General features: G+C 50.2%; 4 protein-coding genes across 4 annotated transcripts; 2 read left to right on the plus strand and 2 right to left on the minus strand.

The window, feature by feature from the left end:
• Positions 1 to 708: 708 nt before the first annotated feature.
• On the plus strand, positions 709 to 3,992 carry BJY04DRAFT_226724 (SNF2 family N-terminal domain-containing protein; the record flags this gene model as incomplete). Its single annotated transcript, XM_073718478.1, has 3 exons — positions 709 to 1,155; positions 1,217 to 2,556; positions 2,605 to 3,992. 3 exons carry the CDS (start codon positions 709 to 711, stop codon positions 3,575 to 3,577), a joined length of 2,760 nt encoding a protein of 919 aa, XP_073573123.1. The 3' UTR covers positions 3,578 to 3,992.
• A 186-nt stretch (positions 3,993 to 4,178) lies between these two features.
• Positions 4,179 to 9,649, minus strand: BJY04DRAFT_216611 (putative SNF2 family helicase/ATPase; the record flags this gene model as incomplete). Its single annotated transcript, XM_073715807.1, has 2 exons — positions 4,179 to 6,681; positions 6,735 to 9,649. 2 exons carry the CDS (start codon positions 9,647 to 9,649, stop codon positions 4,179 to 4,181), a joined length of 5,418 nt encoding a protein of 1,805 aa, XP_073573124.1.
• Positions 9,650 to 10,162: 513 nt separating this feature from the next.
• On the plus strand, positions 10,163 to 11,980 carry BJY04DRAFT_30592 (glutathione synthase). Its single transcript, XM_073720097.1, has 2 exons — positions 10,163 to 10,556; positions 10,668 to 11,980. Exons 1-2 carry the CDS (start codon positions 10,255 to 10,257, stop codon positions 11,914 to 11,916), a joined length of 1,551 nt encoding a protein of 516 aa, XP_073573125.1. The 5' UTR covers positions 10,163 to 10,254; the 3' UTR covers positions 11,917 to 11,980.
• Positions 11,981 to 12,803: 823 nt separating this feature from the next.
• BJY04DRAFT_216613 (uncharacterized protein) lies at positions 12,804 to 14,205 on the minus strand (the record flags this gene model as incomplete). The annotated part of the gene is made up of 2 exons (XM_073715808.1): positions 12,804 to 14,077; positions 14,130 to 14,205. The coding sequence occupies 2 exons, from the start codon at positions 14,203 to 14,205 to the stop codon at positions 12,804 to 12,806; spliced, it is 1,350 nt and encodes a 449-aa protein (XP_073573126.1).
• Positions 14,206 to 14,256: the final 51 nt, after the last annotated feature.

Genomic DNA, 14,256 nt, shown 5'->3' on the forward strand with positions numbered 1-14,256 from the left:
TGCACTCTGCAGCCCCGAAGTTAGGAGGCTCTATCCTTTCATAGTGGCGGCTTGATCAGTAATATGAAAACTGCAGCAGCTTCAGTGATCCACCGCGATTACAGGCGGTCATTGGTTGTATTTGTGAATCTATTTCAGGTCCCAGGTCCAGCGATCCATGGCGGCGAGGCTATCAGCGTACACCGCCTCTACCCTGGCCTTTTCTGCCATGAAATGATGTTAAAGCATATCGTGCTTCAGCTTAAGACTTGTAAGTTTAAGGTAATATGGGTGATTGCAGGTAGTCTCGGGGTGCTTGAACTTCAAGTAGGGGCTTTTTGAACAATTTGTAGCGCAGGACATCTTTAACCATGCAGAGCATGGTAAAAGACCCGGGGGTTCTACCGTCCCCATGTCACGTGCCCTCAAGGCACATGGTCATTTCGAGATAGTATTTGACACTGTTACAGTAGCTGACGAGCATATGCTGGGTTTGCTATAGGATAAAGTACAGCTTCACCTATCTAGATACGGAGTGAGTACAACTACAGACGGCCTCTGATTAAGTAAATTTTAAGCTCTACACTTGTCCTGGTTTGGCTTAGTACGGAGTACTACCGAGCTATCTCAACCTTTCTTATCGATAAGGATATTCAGCAACGCGTGGTGACGGGCCTCAACACACCAGAGCTCTCGAGACCCGACGTACTATTCAAGTTCAAAACGGCCATGGTGACCCCACCAGCAAAGCGGCCCATACGGCAGGTCGATATAACTCTTGATGAGGTTCACGAAGTTGCTCCAGCCCCACCACCAAAGTACCCTCGTCTCTCTGGCCAGCGCTTTGGCCAGGAAACGACATTCGTGCCTCTCAATCAGGCATCACAGGTTTCTCTAATAGAGGACGAAGATGATGCTGCGGCCGCAGATTTGTTCCAAGGAAGTCAAGATACTGACGATTCCTCGGATACGACCCAGCTTCACTATGGGGACTTGAAAACGAAGATTGTAGGCGTCCGCTACTATAGAGGGCAGGCTACTATTGGCGAGCATGTCGTCTTGAAGCGAGAGCCCCAGAACAAATACGACCGGAATGCAATTCGTGTTGATAATGTCATGGGTGCTCAAGTCGGGCATATACCGAAAAACATGGCTGCTAAGCTTGCGAGCTATTTGGTAAGTTCACTTAGATGAAGATGAATGAACTCGGACTGCTGTCTAAACTTTCTTGTAACAGGATAATCGGATCTTGACTGTTGAAGGTATTCTGACCGGGGTAATTGGTGCCTACGATTGCCCAATTGTTCTGAAGCTGTATGGCCCCAGTGGTATCGAAGCACGAGAGGCATTGAGACGCAAAATGGAACAGGACAAATTGCCACTCAATCACCTCAAACAAGCCGAGCGCGACGAGAAGAAGAGGCAGAAGGAAAGGGAAAAGGCCGCAAAGGAAGCTGCTAAAAGAGCTCGTACTGGTCAACTCCTTGAAGCTATCAATACCATGGGCTTTTCCAACCTCTCTCGTCCTCTTGGTGAGGAAATAATCGGAGAGGAAAGCTTGGACGAGCTCATCAACCAGAGCAGTACATTCAATCCCCGTGAGATTGGGCAAGTGGCGGAGAGCTTTGGCTTGAAGGAGTCAGATCTGGAAAATATGCCAATGGCGGACAGTCCACCTTCTCTCTCTACAACCCTCCTTCCGTATCAGCGACAGGGCCTAGCATGGATGATTAGCAAGGAGAATCCTGAACTGCCTACTGGAGCCAATGACGTCGTGCAGCTCTGGAAGAAGCAGGACAGGAACTATACGAACATTGCTACGAACTTCTCTACGGCCACCCCACCTCCTCTTGCTAGCGGCGGTATTCTTGCCGACGACATGGGACTGGGAAAGACAATCCAAATTATCTCCCTCATTCTTTCAAATTCGCAGCCGAAGACGGAAGATTCTTCCAAGGCCACGTTGATTATTGCTCCTGTTGGTGTAATGAGCAATTGGAAAAACCAAATCCAGGACCACACGCATCCAGAGCAAACACCACGCGTGCTGATCTACCACGGGAGCGGAAAGAAAGAAGCCCGGAACTTAGCCCAGTATAACGTAGTGATCACAAGTTACGGCGCACTTGCGATGGAATACAAATCCAGCACGATAGCGCCTGCGTTTGAGGGCTTGTTCTCGCTCCGATGGCGTCGTGTGGTCCTCGATGAAGGTCACACAATCAGAAACCCACGTTCCAAAGGTTCCTTAGCAGCCTGTGACCTGCGAGCCGACTCACGCTGGACTTTGACGGGTACACCAATCATAAATACTCTAAGAGATCTCTACTCCCAGATTCGTTTCCTTGGACTTAGTGGCGGTCTTGAGGATCTCGCCGTCTTCAACAGTGTTCTGATCCGACCCCTCATGGCTGATGATCCGGACTCCCGTTTGCTACTCCAGGCGCTCATGAGCACCATCTGTCTACGCCGTCGAAAAGACATGAGCTTTGTGAATCTCCGCCTGCCGCCTATCACTTCCCGAGTTCTGCGTGTCAAATTTCACCCGCATGAGCAACAGAAATACGACATGTTCCAGTATGTCCCCACATTCCCTCTTGATATTACACACTAACAACGAACCAGATCCGAAGCTAAAGGCGTCCTCAACGACCTCAAGAGCAAGGACAAAACAAACACAACTTACTCCCACCTCCTCGAAGTCATCCTCCGCCTCCGCCAAGTCTGCAATCACTGGGCACTGTGCAAAAACCGCCTCGACAAGCTCGCGGCCATCCTAGACAAACAGCAAGTCGTCCCCCTCACCCCCGAAAATATCAAGGCTCTGCAAGACCTTCTCCAGATCCGCATCGAAAGCCAAGAAACCTGCCCTATCTGCCTCGACAACCTCGACGACCCCGTCATAACCGCCTGCGCCCACGCCTTCTGCCGTGCCTGCATCGAACAAGTAATCGACCGCCAGAACAAATGCCCCATGTGCCGCGCTGAAATCAAAGACAACACCACGCTTGTCGCCCCAGCCGCTGAAATGGGCGAGGACACAGACGACATAAAGGCAGACCCGGACAATCCCAGCTCCAAAATCGAGGCATTAGTCAAGATTCTCACAGCGCAAGGCCAAGCAGAGGGCACTAAAACCGTCGTGTTTAGCCAATGGACCTCCTTCCTGAACCTCGTCGAACCGCACCTTGAAAAAGCAGGCATCCAGTTCGCACGCATTGACGGAAAAATGACCTCCTCTGCGCGCGACGCCTCAACTACCCGCTTCTCCACAGAGCCTAACTGTAAAGTCCTCCTCGCTAGTCTCAGTGTCTGCAGCGTCGGTCTCAACCTCGTCGCAGCCAATCAAGCCATCCTAGCTGATAGCTGGTGGGCACCAGCGATTGAAGACCAGGCCGTCGACCGCGTTTACAGGCTGGGCCAGAAACGGGAGACAACGGTCTGGCGGCTGGTGATGGAGGATAGTATTGAGGATCGGGTTCTTGCTGTGCAGGAGCAGAAGAGGAAGCTGATGCTTGCGGCGTTTAGAGAGAAGAGTAGTCGGAAGGTTGATGATCGGGCGACGAGGGTGGCGGAGTTGGAGACGTTGTTGTCGTGATGGGGTACCTTCTTTACCTCTTGATTTCTTTTTCGGACGGTATCCTTGAGCATTCCTTTGTAAATTTTCTAAATTGTCAGAGTTGATTTCGTTGTTCAGCTTGTTCATTCCTTGTACTACCTTTCCATGTCCACAAAAATTACCCTTTATCATCGTTCCCAAGAGAATCTAGCGGTACCAGCAACGACCGTAGGTGTCGATGATATTGTTCTGAATATAATACTGCTAGCAAGTAAACGGTGCATATCATGAGTGGTCTAGACATTAAGTAAAGTAGTGTAAAAGTGCATGAGGTTGTTATCATAATCCGTATCGTTCCTGCGAGGGTATCTTGCATAACAAAAGACGCCTGCCTGCTCCGTCAATTTTAAGCAAATGCTGAGAGAATATCAATCAGACCCCCCTGGAAAGGAGCAGATCAAGAGAGTAAAAAGAAAACCATGAGAAGGTCGGTGGCTGGCACCATCTGTGCTATTACATGTTCGTGTAAGGTATATGCAGGGGAAAAAAAATCTTGTACCGTCGAAGGAATAAAGAAGGATACATGAAGGTACTCAAAGATAAACAAGGGAACAGATTTCGATTCTGTTACGTATCGGCATCATTGGTTTCGGCAGCCGGTGTTTCTGCGTTCCCTTGCTGGTTGGTCTTCAGCCAGGCTTTGCGCGGAAGACGCGGAGGCTTGAACGAAGGGATCGTCCAACTGATGTGGCACTGACTGCCCTCGAGGTGAGAGCCCTTGACGTTCATTGAACATTTGTTGGGCGAAACTATCGGTTGCAGGCGAATTTGGCTTGAGCGGTTCTGATCCGGTCCTGCTCGGTGCCGTTGGCGGATGATGGTGGTGAGCCGCACTCAGGGTAGGGGTTTGGAGAAGTACAAGCCCTGGTGTAACCGGGTTTCCGGCTGATAGATTTTTTGCCATTGGTGCAGTCTGCTGCGGCGGATTGGTCACATCGACGGATTGGCCTGGTTGATTTTCACCAGTAGTCCTTTGGGTGGATGACTGGATAGGCGGTTGGGCTTGGCCTGGAACCGATGGAATTCTGGCCGGGACAAGCCCGCTGGGTCGGAACCCTTGGGCGTGCGGTGAGAAAGGGAGCAGCGTATTAGGACTTGGGTTGGAGCATGGAATTTGAGCGGCGGACGTGTCGGGTGCCAAAGCCGGTGGGCCAGTATTATGTGCACTCTGTGGGATGGAAGAGACGTTGATAGGCTGTTGAGGTTGATATTGCTGGTGCTGGCGCAGTTGATGCATTTGCTGGGCGTATCTCTCGTGCATCATTTCCGTCATTTTCTTTGCATAAGCCTCAGGATCAGTGTGTTTGAGGTGCTCTAAGTGTAGTTCCTCCTGCACACTTTTGTTCTCCTCCTCGGTCAATTTATCGTTATCCTCTTTATGAAATGTTTGCGTAAGCGTAATGCCGCGGATGAGCCTGTCCTCTGGTCTCCTTTTCTCGTCTTCCAGGAGGATTTTGTCTAAAACCAACTTGTCTTTGCCGACATACTCTATGATGTCTTGTTGCTTGACCTGCTTTGCTGGGAACAGGTAGTCGCCTGGCTTTTTGCTCGCATACCGAACAGGATTCTTTTTGTCAACAACGCGGACTGAGAGTTGCGTCTTGAAAACGGCTTTGTGGTGAATGATCTCTTCAAATGTCCCGCCAGCAACAAATCGGTAGACGTAGACTGGTTTCTGTTGACCCAGACGGTACGCACGCCCCACAGCCTGCTCCTCCCACACCGGGTTGAAGGAGAAGTCGAAGATGATGACACGGTTGGCACCAGGAATATTCAGCCCAAGGCCACCAGCTCGAGTTGAGATAAGGTAAACTTGCTTCCCGCCGTCCCTATTAAACTCCTTCGTTGCTGCTTGCCTGCCTGCAATCGGTGTTTTCCCATCTAGCCGTGAGAATAGCCGGCCAGAGGTCTTTAGCATGTGCTCAAGGTAATTGAGCGTCGGCAAACTTTGCGAGAATATAAGAACCTTATCATCTGCTGCAATGGACTCGGCGACAATCCTATTCACGATTTCGGCTCGGACCGAGAGTTGTACGGCTAGCATATCAGGGACTTGCGCGAAAAGATCCTTTTGACGATCAATGAGAAGGTCTAACTCGGGAAGCCCTGCTTGCGTGATGTCTTCATCTCCTGGGATCGCCTGTTCGTCATCGTTCGGTTTCGAAGTATTGTTTGCCCGTTTATTTAGCTTCTCACGGAAGCAGGAAGGGTGTGAGCAGCATAATCCCAGAATAGCAAGCCATGACCATAATCTGGCCTGTCCGACATCCGCTGTGCCGTTCAGCACGAATGCCACATACGAGTCGTAAGCAGCCTTCTGTAGTGCAGTCAATGGCATAGTAAGAACGAACTCCACTTTGGGCGGCAGACTCCCTTCCACAACGCTGATATCAGCGCGGTTTATCTTGGGCTCTAAAATCTTCTTGAGAACTTGGAGTTTGACAAGAGATCGTCGCTTCTCGTGGTGACTACTGTCGGCATAAAGCCCTTCTTCGATAGGCTCTGAGTAGTGTGCTTTGAACTGGACATAAGTTCCCAGGTAGTCTTTGGCGATCCAGTCAACCATTGTATAGTAGTCGCCAAGGTTGTTAGCTAGGGGGGAACCTGTTAATGCAATGCGACTCTTCGATTTGAATTGTATTGCAGCCAGGGAAATTGCGCTAGTAGAATTCTTCATTTTGTGCGCTTCGTCGGCGACAATGATACTGGGGCCATTTAGAAGCCAGTTTTTCACGTCATCATGTTCCGCATCCGAGAGCGGCTTGGGTCTTTTGGGAGTACTTTTGTTGTTGATCCAGCCTCGGAACACGTCGTAACTGATTAACAGAACTCCACCTTCCATGTACCAATCAGACACCTCACGTAGCCGAGCGGCTACATTGTCAGTTGTTGAGATCCTTCTTACCAGGCCTATAGATGAGCTCTCTGGCGTCCAGATTACAAATTCATCCTGCCAGTTATCAATCAAAGATGAGGGACAGAGAATGAGTGTCTGGGAGCGGCGAAAACGTTCGGGAATCTGTTCATTGATGGCAGGATCAGGAGAGGCTGCAGCTGCGGATATCGTTGAGAGAAGCGATATACTTTGAAAACATTAGTAACTGAATCATCGCGCGGACTCTTGCGTTGAACTTACACTTGCATTGTCTTCCCCAATCCCATCGTGTGTGCTAATAGACATCCTTGCCGGTTCTTATCCTCGATCAATTCTCGCCACATGAATTGGATGCCAGTCAGCTGGTGAGGCTTTACGCGCGCTCCTATATAAGGGTCCAGGTATATGACAGGATCTTTGAAGCTGACAGGTTGCTTGTTCAGGCTCCCGGCGGAGTTTCCCAACTGCTTCTGGAGCTTCTCCCTCTGTTTTTCTTGGAGTGCTACACGGCGCTGCGCATTGGCTTGGGTCATTTTGGCCGACTGGCTCTCTTTGACTTCCCTCTTGCGCTTCTTGTGGGGCGAATCCTTCAAGTCGAGTACTGGACTGCCGGCCTCGGTCCGCTTCCAGGCTTGGCTAGATTTCAGCCGGTCGATGAGCTCGTCATAGTATTTCCCAAACCCCTGGCCTTGACGATCTTGGAGGTCATCAAGGGCTGCTTTCACGAGATTCTTTCGAATACCTCTATCATCGAGATGAACACAGCTTACCCAAGAAACATACAGCGCAGCTGTCCGCAAGATCCGACTGCTTTCTCTCTCAGTCAAATTTTTCAAACTGTTTGATCCTTTCATCAGGCAGCGAAGCGCTTGACCCGCAAGTGACTTGAGCCTAACGAACTGATATTGCGGTATGCTTTCCGCCAGATCTTCCCTCTCACCATCAGAAAGGGATCCAATAAGCTTGGCTAGTAACCTGCGACGGTCTTGACGCTCTTCGATAAGCTCCCAGTTTGTTGATAAGATGTCATCGAGCTCATCGATTGGAGGGAGTAAAGAACATGGCCTTCTTTCTTTGTCAAAGCCAATATCACTAGCTAGAGAGCCTAGGCTAGGCGGCGGTGACATTGATGAACCTATCTTCGGTAGAGAGGGGCTTGAGATATTGCTCTTATTAGCCCTCACAGGATTCAGAGGTGGAGTCTCGATTGTATAATCTTCCGGCTCAGAGGACTCAGGAGACTCCATTGTGAGATCAATAACATCCGGCTTTTCTAGAAGAGGGATATTGGGAGGGGAATATGAAGGGCTACTGCTGGATGCGAAAACCCTAGGTGGCTGACCCCTTGTTCGTCGTCTGGCACCCGAAACACTGATAATATCATCATCATCAGAGGACGCGGGACTCCAGGGCGGGTTTTCGACCTGAGCAGACTGGTTCGTCTCGTTGTAATCGACCATGTAATCGTCAGTGACGTCGTTTTCAATGAAATCAGAATCAGAGTAGAGTGAAATTTCATCTTCATCTCCACCTCTAAACTTTGGCCAGCGGGATCTAGGAGGAGCAACGACTTTGGGAGGGCACTCGTCCTGTTGTAGCACAGAGATACGCCATTTCTGCTTCTGGATGCTGAGGACGGTGTACTCCAAGCACTGGCATTGTGTACACACTTCTGCGGGCGTAGCATAATCGACCTTAACAAGTTCGTCCTGCAACTTTTGGAGACGCGTGCCGAGGAGGTTGATGTCTTTGAGAAGGGCCTTGACCTCCTGGTTAACTCGCTTACCCCTTCGAGCAGCCAACCAGATTTTCTGCGCTTTGGGTTCTTCTTTTGCTTGATGTATTTCGCGCCAGTTATTCTCATAAGCCGTGATGCAGCTTTGGATGATAGAGCTTATTTCGGTTGGTCCGAATTTTGTTCGTTGAAGCGGCATGGGCTCGCTGCGCTCTTCCTCTATCTCTTTCCAGGTGTCCTCGTCGTACTCCCCTTCAGAACCGGAGTCCCCGTACACTGGATAAGCGTCTCCGAGATCTTCACGAACTGGATATTTCTGGAGCAGGTAGGAAAATGGATCCGACGACTTTGAACTCTGAGCACCATCAAGTTTCAGTTGGTGGGTTAACTGCGGCCAGTCATGGATATTTTCCTTGCGGACATCGGTTGTGCCTTGATTCATATTGTATAGCGTGAAAAAACTATTGCCTGGTGGTTTTATGAGTGAGGGAGAGTAGGGAACAACGGCTCGCTGAAAATGAGACAGCCAGATGGGTGACTGCTGGAAAAAATGCCTAAGACGTTTATTCACAAATTTGCGTTGTCCGGTAGGCAGTGTGGAGGATACTATGGTGAATGCCAGCTCATTTTCTATGGGGTCTGGAGAGTAAAACAGCTGGTTTGGCGAAAGGACCTCTGGGCCCATGTACCAATCCACGGTCCCTTTGTCCTCGGAGTGCTTAGATGGCAGCTCATCGTTTCGAATTTCTGCAAGAGCCAGGTTCAGCCTTCGTCGTTTCCTGCCATAGCCGTCATCCACAATTTGCTCATGGGGTCGAGCACGTGTGCTTGTTGAGTGTTTGGTCTGTTCTTGGGCGAAGAAAGATCGAGCAGATGAATCTTCGGCAGAAGATTCTTGAACTGGTGTATCCTCAGGTCGTTGCACCTGATCAACAGCACCAGCCAGGATGGGAGTACCGGAAATAACAGCCGTACTTACAGGCCTGTTCAACAGCGGTGTGGTAGATAATGGACTTTTGTGTATCATATTATGGCTGGGTATTAACTCTGGGTGGGAGGCTGGAGAAGGGTACGAAGTAGTTTGGTGATGAGCTAAGACTTGAAATGGTGATGGTGAAGGCAACGCAGAATTCTGCTCAGCTCCAGGGACATTAATCTGCTGAAACTTGCGCGATACCTGCTGAAGATGCTGTATAGCCTTGATCATCAGACTTCGATGGCCCAGAGCTTTGAGACCCAGGTCATCACGCAATACTTGCTTGTCGACATCTTGTAATAGGACTTCACCCGTAATGAGATTCTCTCGTAGAGATCGTTCAAAGTCTGAGTCTGGTTGTGGTAATTGCGTCGTTGAAAGGGACCATGGCCTCTCTGTATTGTGACATAGAAAGTCTACCACCTCGTCGACGGTCCAGTCCAGGGGATCTGCATGAGACTGCATGATGATATACAGCAACTCGTAGGCTTAATCATCAAATCGATAGATCTAGCATACTACAGGCAGTTCTCAAGACGCCGTCAAGACGTACAAAGGTCTTGGCAAAGGTATAGAAAAAAGGAAAGCGCCAGGCCGCATGAAGGTGAGCGGAAAGTGAAACGAGAGAAGGAAAAGGAACGAAGTTGAGAGAACCTCGAGACGCTCTTGAAAGCAAGTATTTGAGAGAGTAAGCAGCTAGAGGAGAATGAAGAGCGGAGAACGCAATAAAAAAAGAGAAAAGAAGAAAAGCTGAATTGTGAGGAACTGGTGAAAACTATCTACATCCATAGGAGGCCCTCGAGTAAGAGCGACGCGCCCGCGTCGATCTCGAAGTTTCACCGAGTCATTCTGCCAGAAAGCGAAGCGGTGACGGAGGCGGTACTGATAGCTGCGATAACGTGCTGATTACTAATCCACAGACCCCTCCATGGAGAAGATCTAGAGAATAGGAACGAACCCTGGTCGAAGATTTTATATTTCTCTTCTGCGGTTGACGAATTATCAAGCTACTGCTAGGGATAGTAGGTCTTTCTGCGCCTTCATATCTCGATCTTATCAAACCCGGCAACATGGCAGACTCGATCTACGCGGATTATCCCCCCACCTTGAACCCCGCACAGAAGGAGTTCCTAGTGAACACTGTGAAGGATTGGGCGACGCAGAATGGCTTGGTCGTGAGGCCTGCGCCTGCCTTTGTATCAAAAGACACCGATTCTCATGGAGTGCTTGCGACGAATGCACCGGTCACCTTGTTCCCGAGCCCTTTTCCGAAAGCATGCTTCGAAGAAGCCAAGGCATTGCAGACCGTGTACAATAAGCTCTACGCTGCGATAACATGCAACGAAGAATGGATTGGCAAAATAATGGAAGAGTAAGAGTTGGTCCTGATCTGCATACTTATTACTGGTTCTCAATATGTTTGATGGTCGGGAGGAACACGTTGGAATACAAGAAATACCAAGCTAATGTAATTTGACCATAGTCTTATCGACGTGGACGATTTCATTTCGAACCTTTGGAAAGTACATCTTGCCGTCGAGAAGGAGGGCTATGCCCAGACTCTGTCCCTTGGCCTCTACCGATCCGATTACATGGCGCACGCGCCAGCCAACTCAACGACTCCAGAGTTGAAACAAGTGGAGTTCAACACCATTTCCTCGTCTTTTGGCGGCTTGTCATCACTGGTGGCATCATTGCACTCAGAACTCCTAAGCTCTCCTCCAGGAAATCCGATCGCATACCCGCCACACTTCTTGCTGAAGTCAGGGACTGTTCCCGAGAATACGGCGGTGGAGACGCTGTCTGCAGGGTTAGCGGAAGCACATACCGCATACGGACCATCAAGATCGCAACCAAGCCTTCCTACATGCATCCTGTTCGTCGTCCAGGAAAATGAACGGAACGTGTTTGACCAGCACGCCCTCTCCAGACAACTTACGAAAGTTCACAAGATACCCGTCTTCCGGGTCCTCAGCACTGAACTGCTAGACCACACCTCCATCCCGAGTTCCAACCCTTCCCGCCCTCTTATCTACCGCCCACCCCACGCTCAAGACACTCCTTTCGAAGTAACAACAGTCTACCTCCGCTGCTTCTATACGCCAAGCGACTATAAATCCGACCGCGATTGGCAAGCCCGCACCCACATCGAGCGCTCCGCCGCAATCAAATGCCCAACGGTCCTCAACCAGCTCGTCGGCTCCAAAATCGTCCAACAAGTCCTCGCAACCACAACAGGACCAGACCACCTAACCTCCTTCCTCGCCGATACCGACCCCTCCATCATCGAACGCCTCCGCTCCACCTTCGCCCCACAATACGATCTGTCAGTCTCCGGCAAGGGCCGAGAACTCGCCCTCAACCCCTCCACAGCAGAGAACCACGTCCTCAAACCCCAGCGCGAGGGCGGCGGCAATAACATCTACAAAACCGCCATTCCAGATTTCCTCAACTCGATCCCTGAAAACGAATGGAAGCGCTGGATTCTCATGGAGCTAATTCACCCGCCGGCGGCAGCCAAGAACGTCGCCCTTCGCAGCGACGGCGAGGTTCTAGGCGGCGGCGTCATTGGCGAGCTAGGCGTATACGGTACAATTCTATGGGACCAGAAAGGAGGCAAGATCCACCATAACGAGCAAGGTGGGTGGCTGATGCGGACAAAAGCCGAGGGCGTGAACGAGGGCGGCGTGGCGACGGGCTTCTCGAGCTTAGATAGCGTGATCTTGTTCTAGATACAGTAGAGAGGTGTAGATAAGAGTCTCTTTCGATTCTCCGTACATTTAGCATAAATTTACAAGACTTTTAGACATCGGTGTCCCCTTGAAAACAGTCGTCGAAATTAGCTTCTGCCAAGATAACCTTGTGCCTGGCCTTATACGATTTTAGTTAGGGTTAGTGTTACCCAGGGGGCCGCCGATAAGCTTATGGGCACTACAAGGATTCTACGAATCTCGAGTCCCGACCGCAGGAATATGATCTCAGTGTGGACATTTCAAGTTCAAAAGCATGCATTTGATCGATCAACATAATTCAGCAATGTACATTCCATCTCTTGGCACAAGTATGTAGGCATCGTGAGGTGCTGAGCATAAACAGTTAGGTACCATAGGTACGGTAGCCACCATCACGGACTGGAAAACGAACAGGAAATCGAGGAAGCAAGCCACCAAGCTAACGCCAACGACCCATCGCATATGAGAACGACTTAGAGAAAACCAAATTGGTATAAGAGGGTAACAATTGACAAGAAATGAAGCGAGAAGTGGGAATCGAGCAAATTACAAGAGCGTAGAACGGAACAGATTGCGAGAAGATAGAAAGACAGACACTAAACGAGGCTGTGAGCTGGTGTAGAAGCAAGCGAAACAGAACGCCAGTCATCGTTCGTGATACAGTTCGCTGTGTATGTGGATGGCTTGTCAAGGCTAATGGGTATCAGGTTGAGGGCGGTGTTATGTACAAACCCGAGCCAGATGTGCGAGACACAAAGTACAAGAGCAAACAGAGACACAAGGGTATAGACAAGAGAAGAGAAAAGCAGGAGAGGATGGGTAGGAGGGATGACAGGACAAGGCCAGCTTGTCGCGAGAGCCATAAGGCAGAGAACCTCTAACAGTAATCAAGAGGAATGAGCCACGTAGTAAGGCATCTCGCTGAGCTCACGGTCGCCCTTGGAGTACTCTGACAACATGTCATCGAAGACATTCTTCTGTTGTTCTGCAGGGATCATGTTGAGTTGAACGGGGTTGATGAGCGGGAACACACCATTGGTTGGCGTCTGAGGCTTGCTTCGAGGAGAAGATACAAGCATAGTAGGTTCAAGAAAATCTTTAAACATCTGAGGGAAGTCCTGAAAGCATGGTGACATGCAGAAGCCACGAATAGAGCAAGCAGAGCTAGGTGACCAGAAAGGTGCTCTGTGGGCGAGTCTGTCTGGGTTTGAGTATAGGGGAAGCGACTCATTATCCTCTTTGATCTCTGGCTCGGGCTGTCTGTAACCTTGAAGAAGGTCGAGCTCAGACATTCTCACTGTGCTGGGAAGATCCTCATCGGGGTTGACTCCTCGAATGACCGGGAGAGCACCGTCGGTGTGGTTGTGATATTCATCGTAAGGGACGAATTCGTGGATAAGTTCAGTGAATTTGGCATCGTGATCTGATACATCAGGTGTCGTCGGTAGAGGTGTTGTCGGTAAAGACGTCGGCAAAAATGTCTCTGCTGGGGTCTCGGAGACTGCAGAGCACGTGTCTTCTTCTGCTTCGTCTAACTGTTCGAGCCACCTAGCAAGCTGAGAAGGACGGATTTTCTGGCTCCGGGGGCCAAGCTTCCTGATTGCCCAAGATTTCGGCATCGGGATGCGCTTGCTAGCTGCACCTAGGTGAGGATACACTAAGCCAGGCGTGATGCCACGAGTAGAGTTCGAGCTGGTGTCAAGCCCAGCCTTCTTCATTTTCCGGAAGAGTTCATCCTCAAGCTGTGCGCTCCGCTTGTTTCCCGAGTACCAAGCCAGGAGATTAAAAGCCTGACGGAAACGAACGCCTCTCTGCTGCAATGCATTGTTCTTGATTCGAAAATCTGGATGCATACGATCGGTAATGTCGGTGAGGGTAACCCGGGGGTCGAGACGTTGCCATGCCTCAACGCGGAATTCCTCGACGGTGGACGATATATTGTCTGGCAAGACTGAGAGACACCGCAGCCTCTTGCCGTGGATTTCATGGGCCAACTTTCCAGGATCCTCCTCACGTCCCTGACCCTCTTTGCCAGTGGGGTTCATTTGATATAGAATATCAGGGAGGTTATCCCAAGACCATCTCTCTTGGCCCTCGTGGAAAGATGTGCGGTTGCGTGGGTCAAGTGCCGCAGGGCTGTCCTGTCTTGGAATAGCTTTCTCTACCAAATGTTGGTTAGTAGATGAGGTTATATAGGAGAAGAACAAGCTCACTTTTCTGAACGCCCTTAGGGCCTCGCTTGAGGAGTCTCAAAGCCGTAGCGGTCAACCTTTCTCCGTCGGCAGTCATTTTGGTACCTGGGACACCAGGGTTAGCCAGCAGCCCTAGAGTCTCACCCCG

Source organism: Aspergillus karnatakaensis (assembly GCF_047715665.1).
Source record: "Aspergillus karnatakaensis strain CBS 102800 unplaced genomic scaffold BJY04scaffold_15, whole genome shotgun sequence".
Classification (NCBI taxonomy): Eukaryota; Fungi; Ascomycota; class Eurotiomycetes; order Eurotiales; family Aspergillaceae; genus Aspergillus; species Aspergillus karnatakaensis.

Excerpts from the sequence above, each read along its gene's own strand:
- BJY04DRAFT_30592 (XM_073720097.1), top strand. The coding sequence starts at position 10,255 with ATGGCAGACTCGATCTACGCGGATTATCCCCCCACCTTGAACCCCGCA. Across the intron at positions 10,557-10,667 it reads ATTGGCAAAATAATGGAAGA|TCTTATCGACGTGGACGATT; the intron begins GTAAGAGTTGGT and ends ATTTGACCATAG.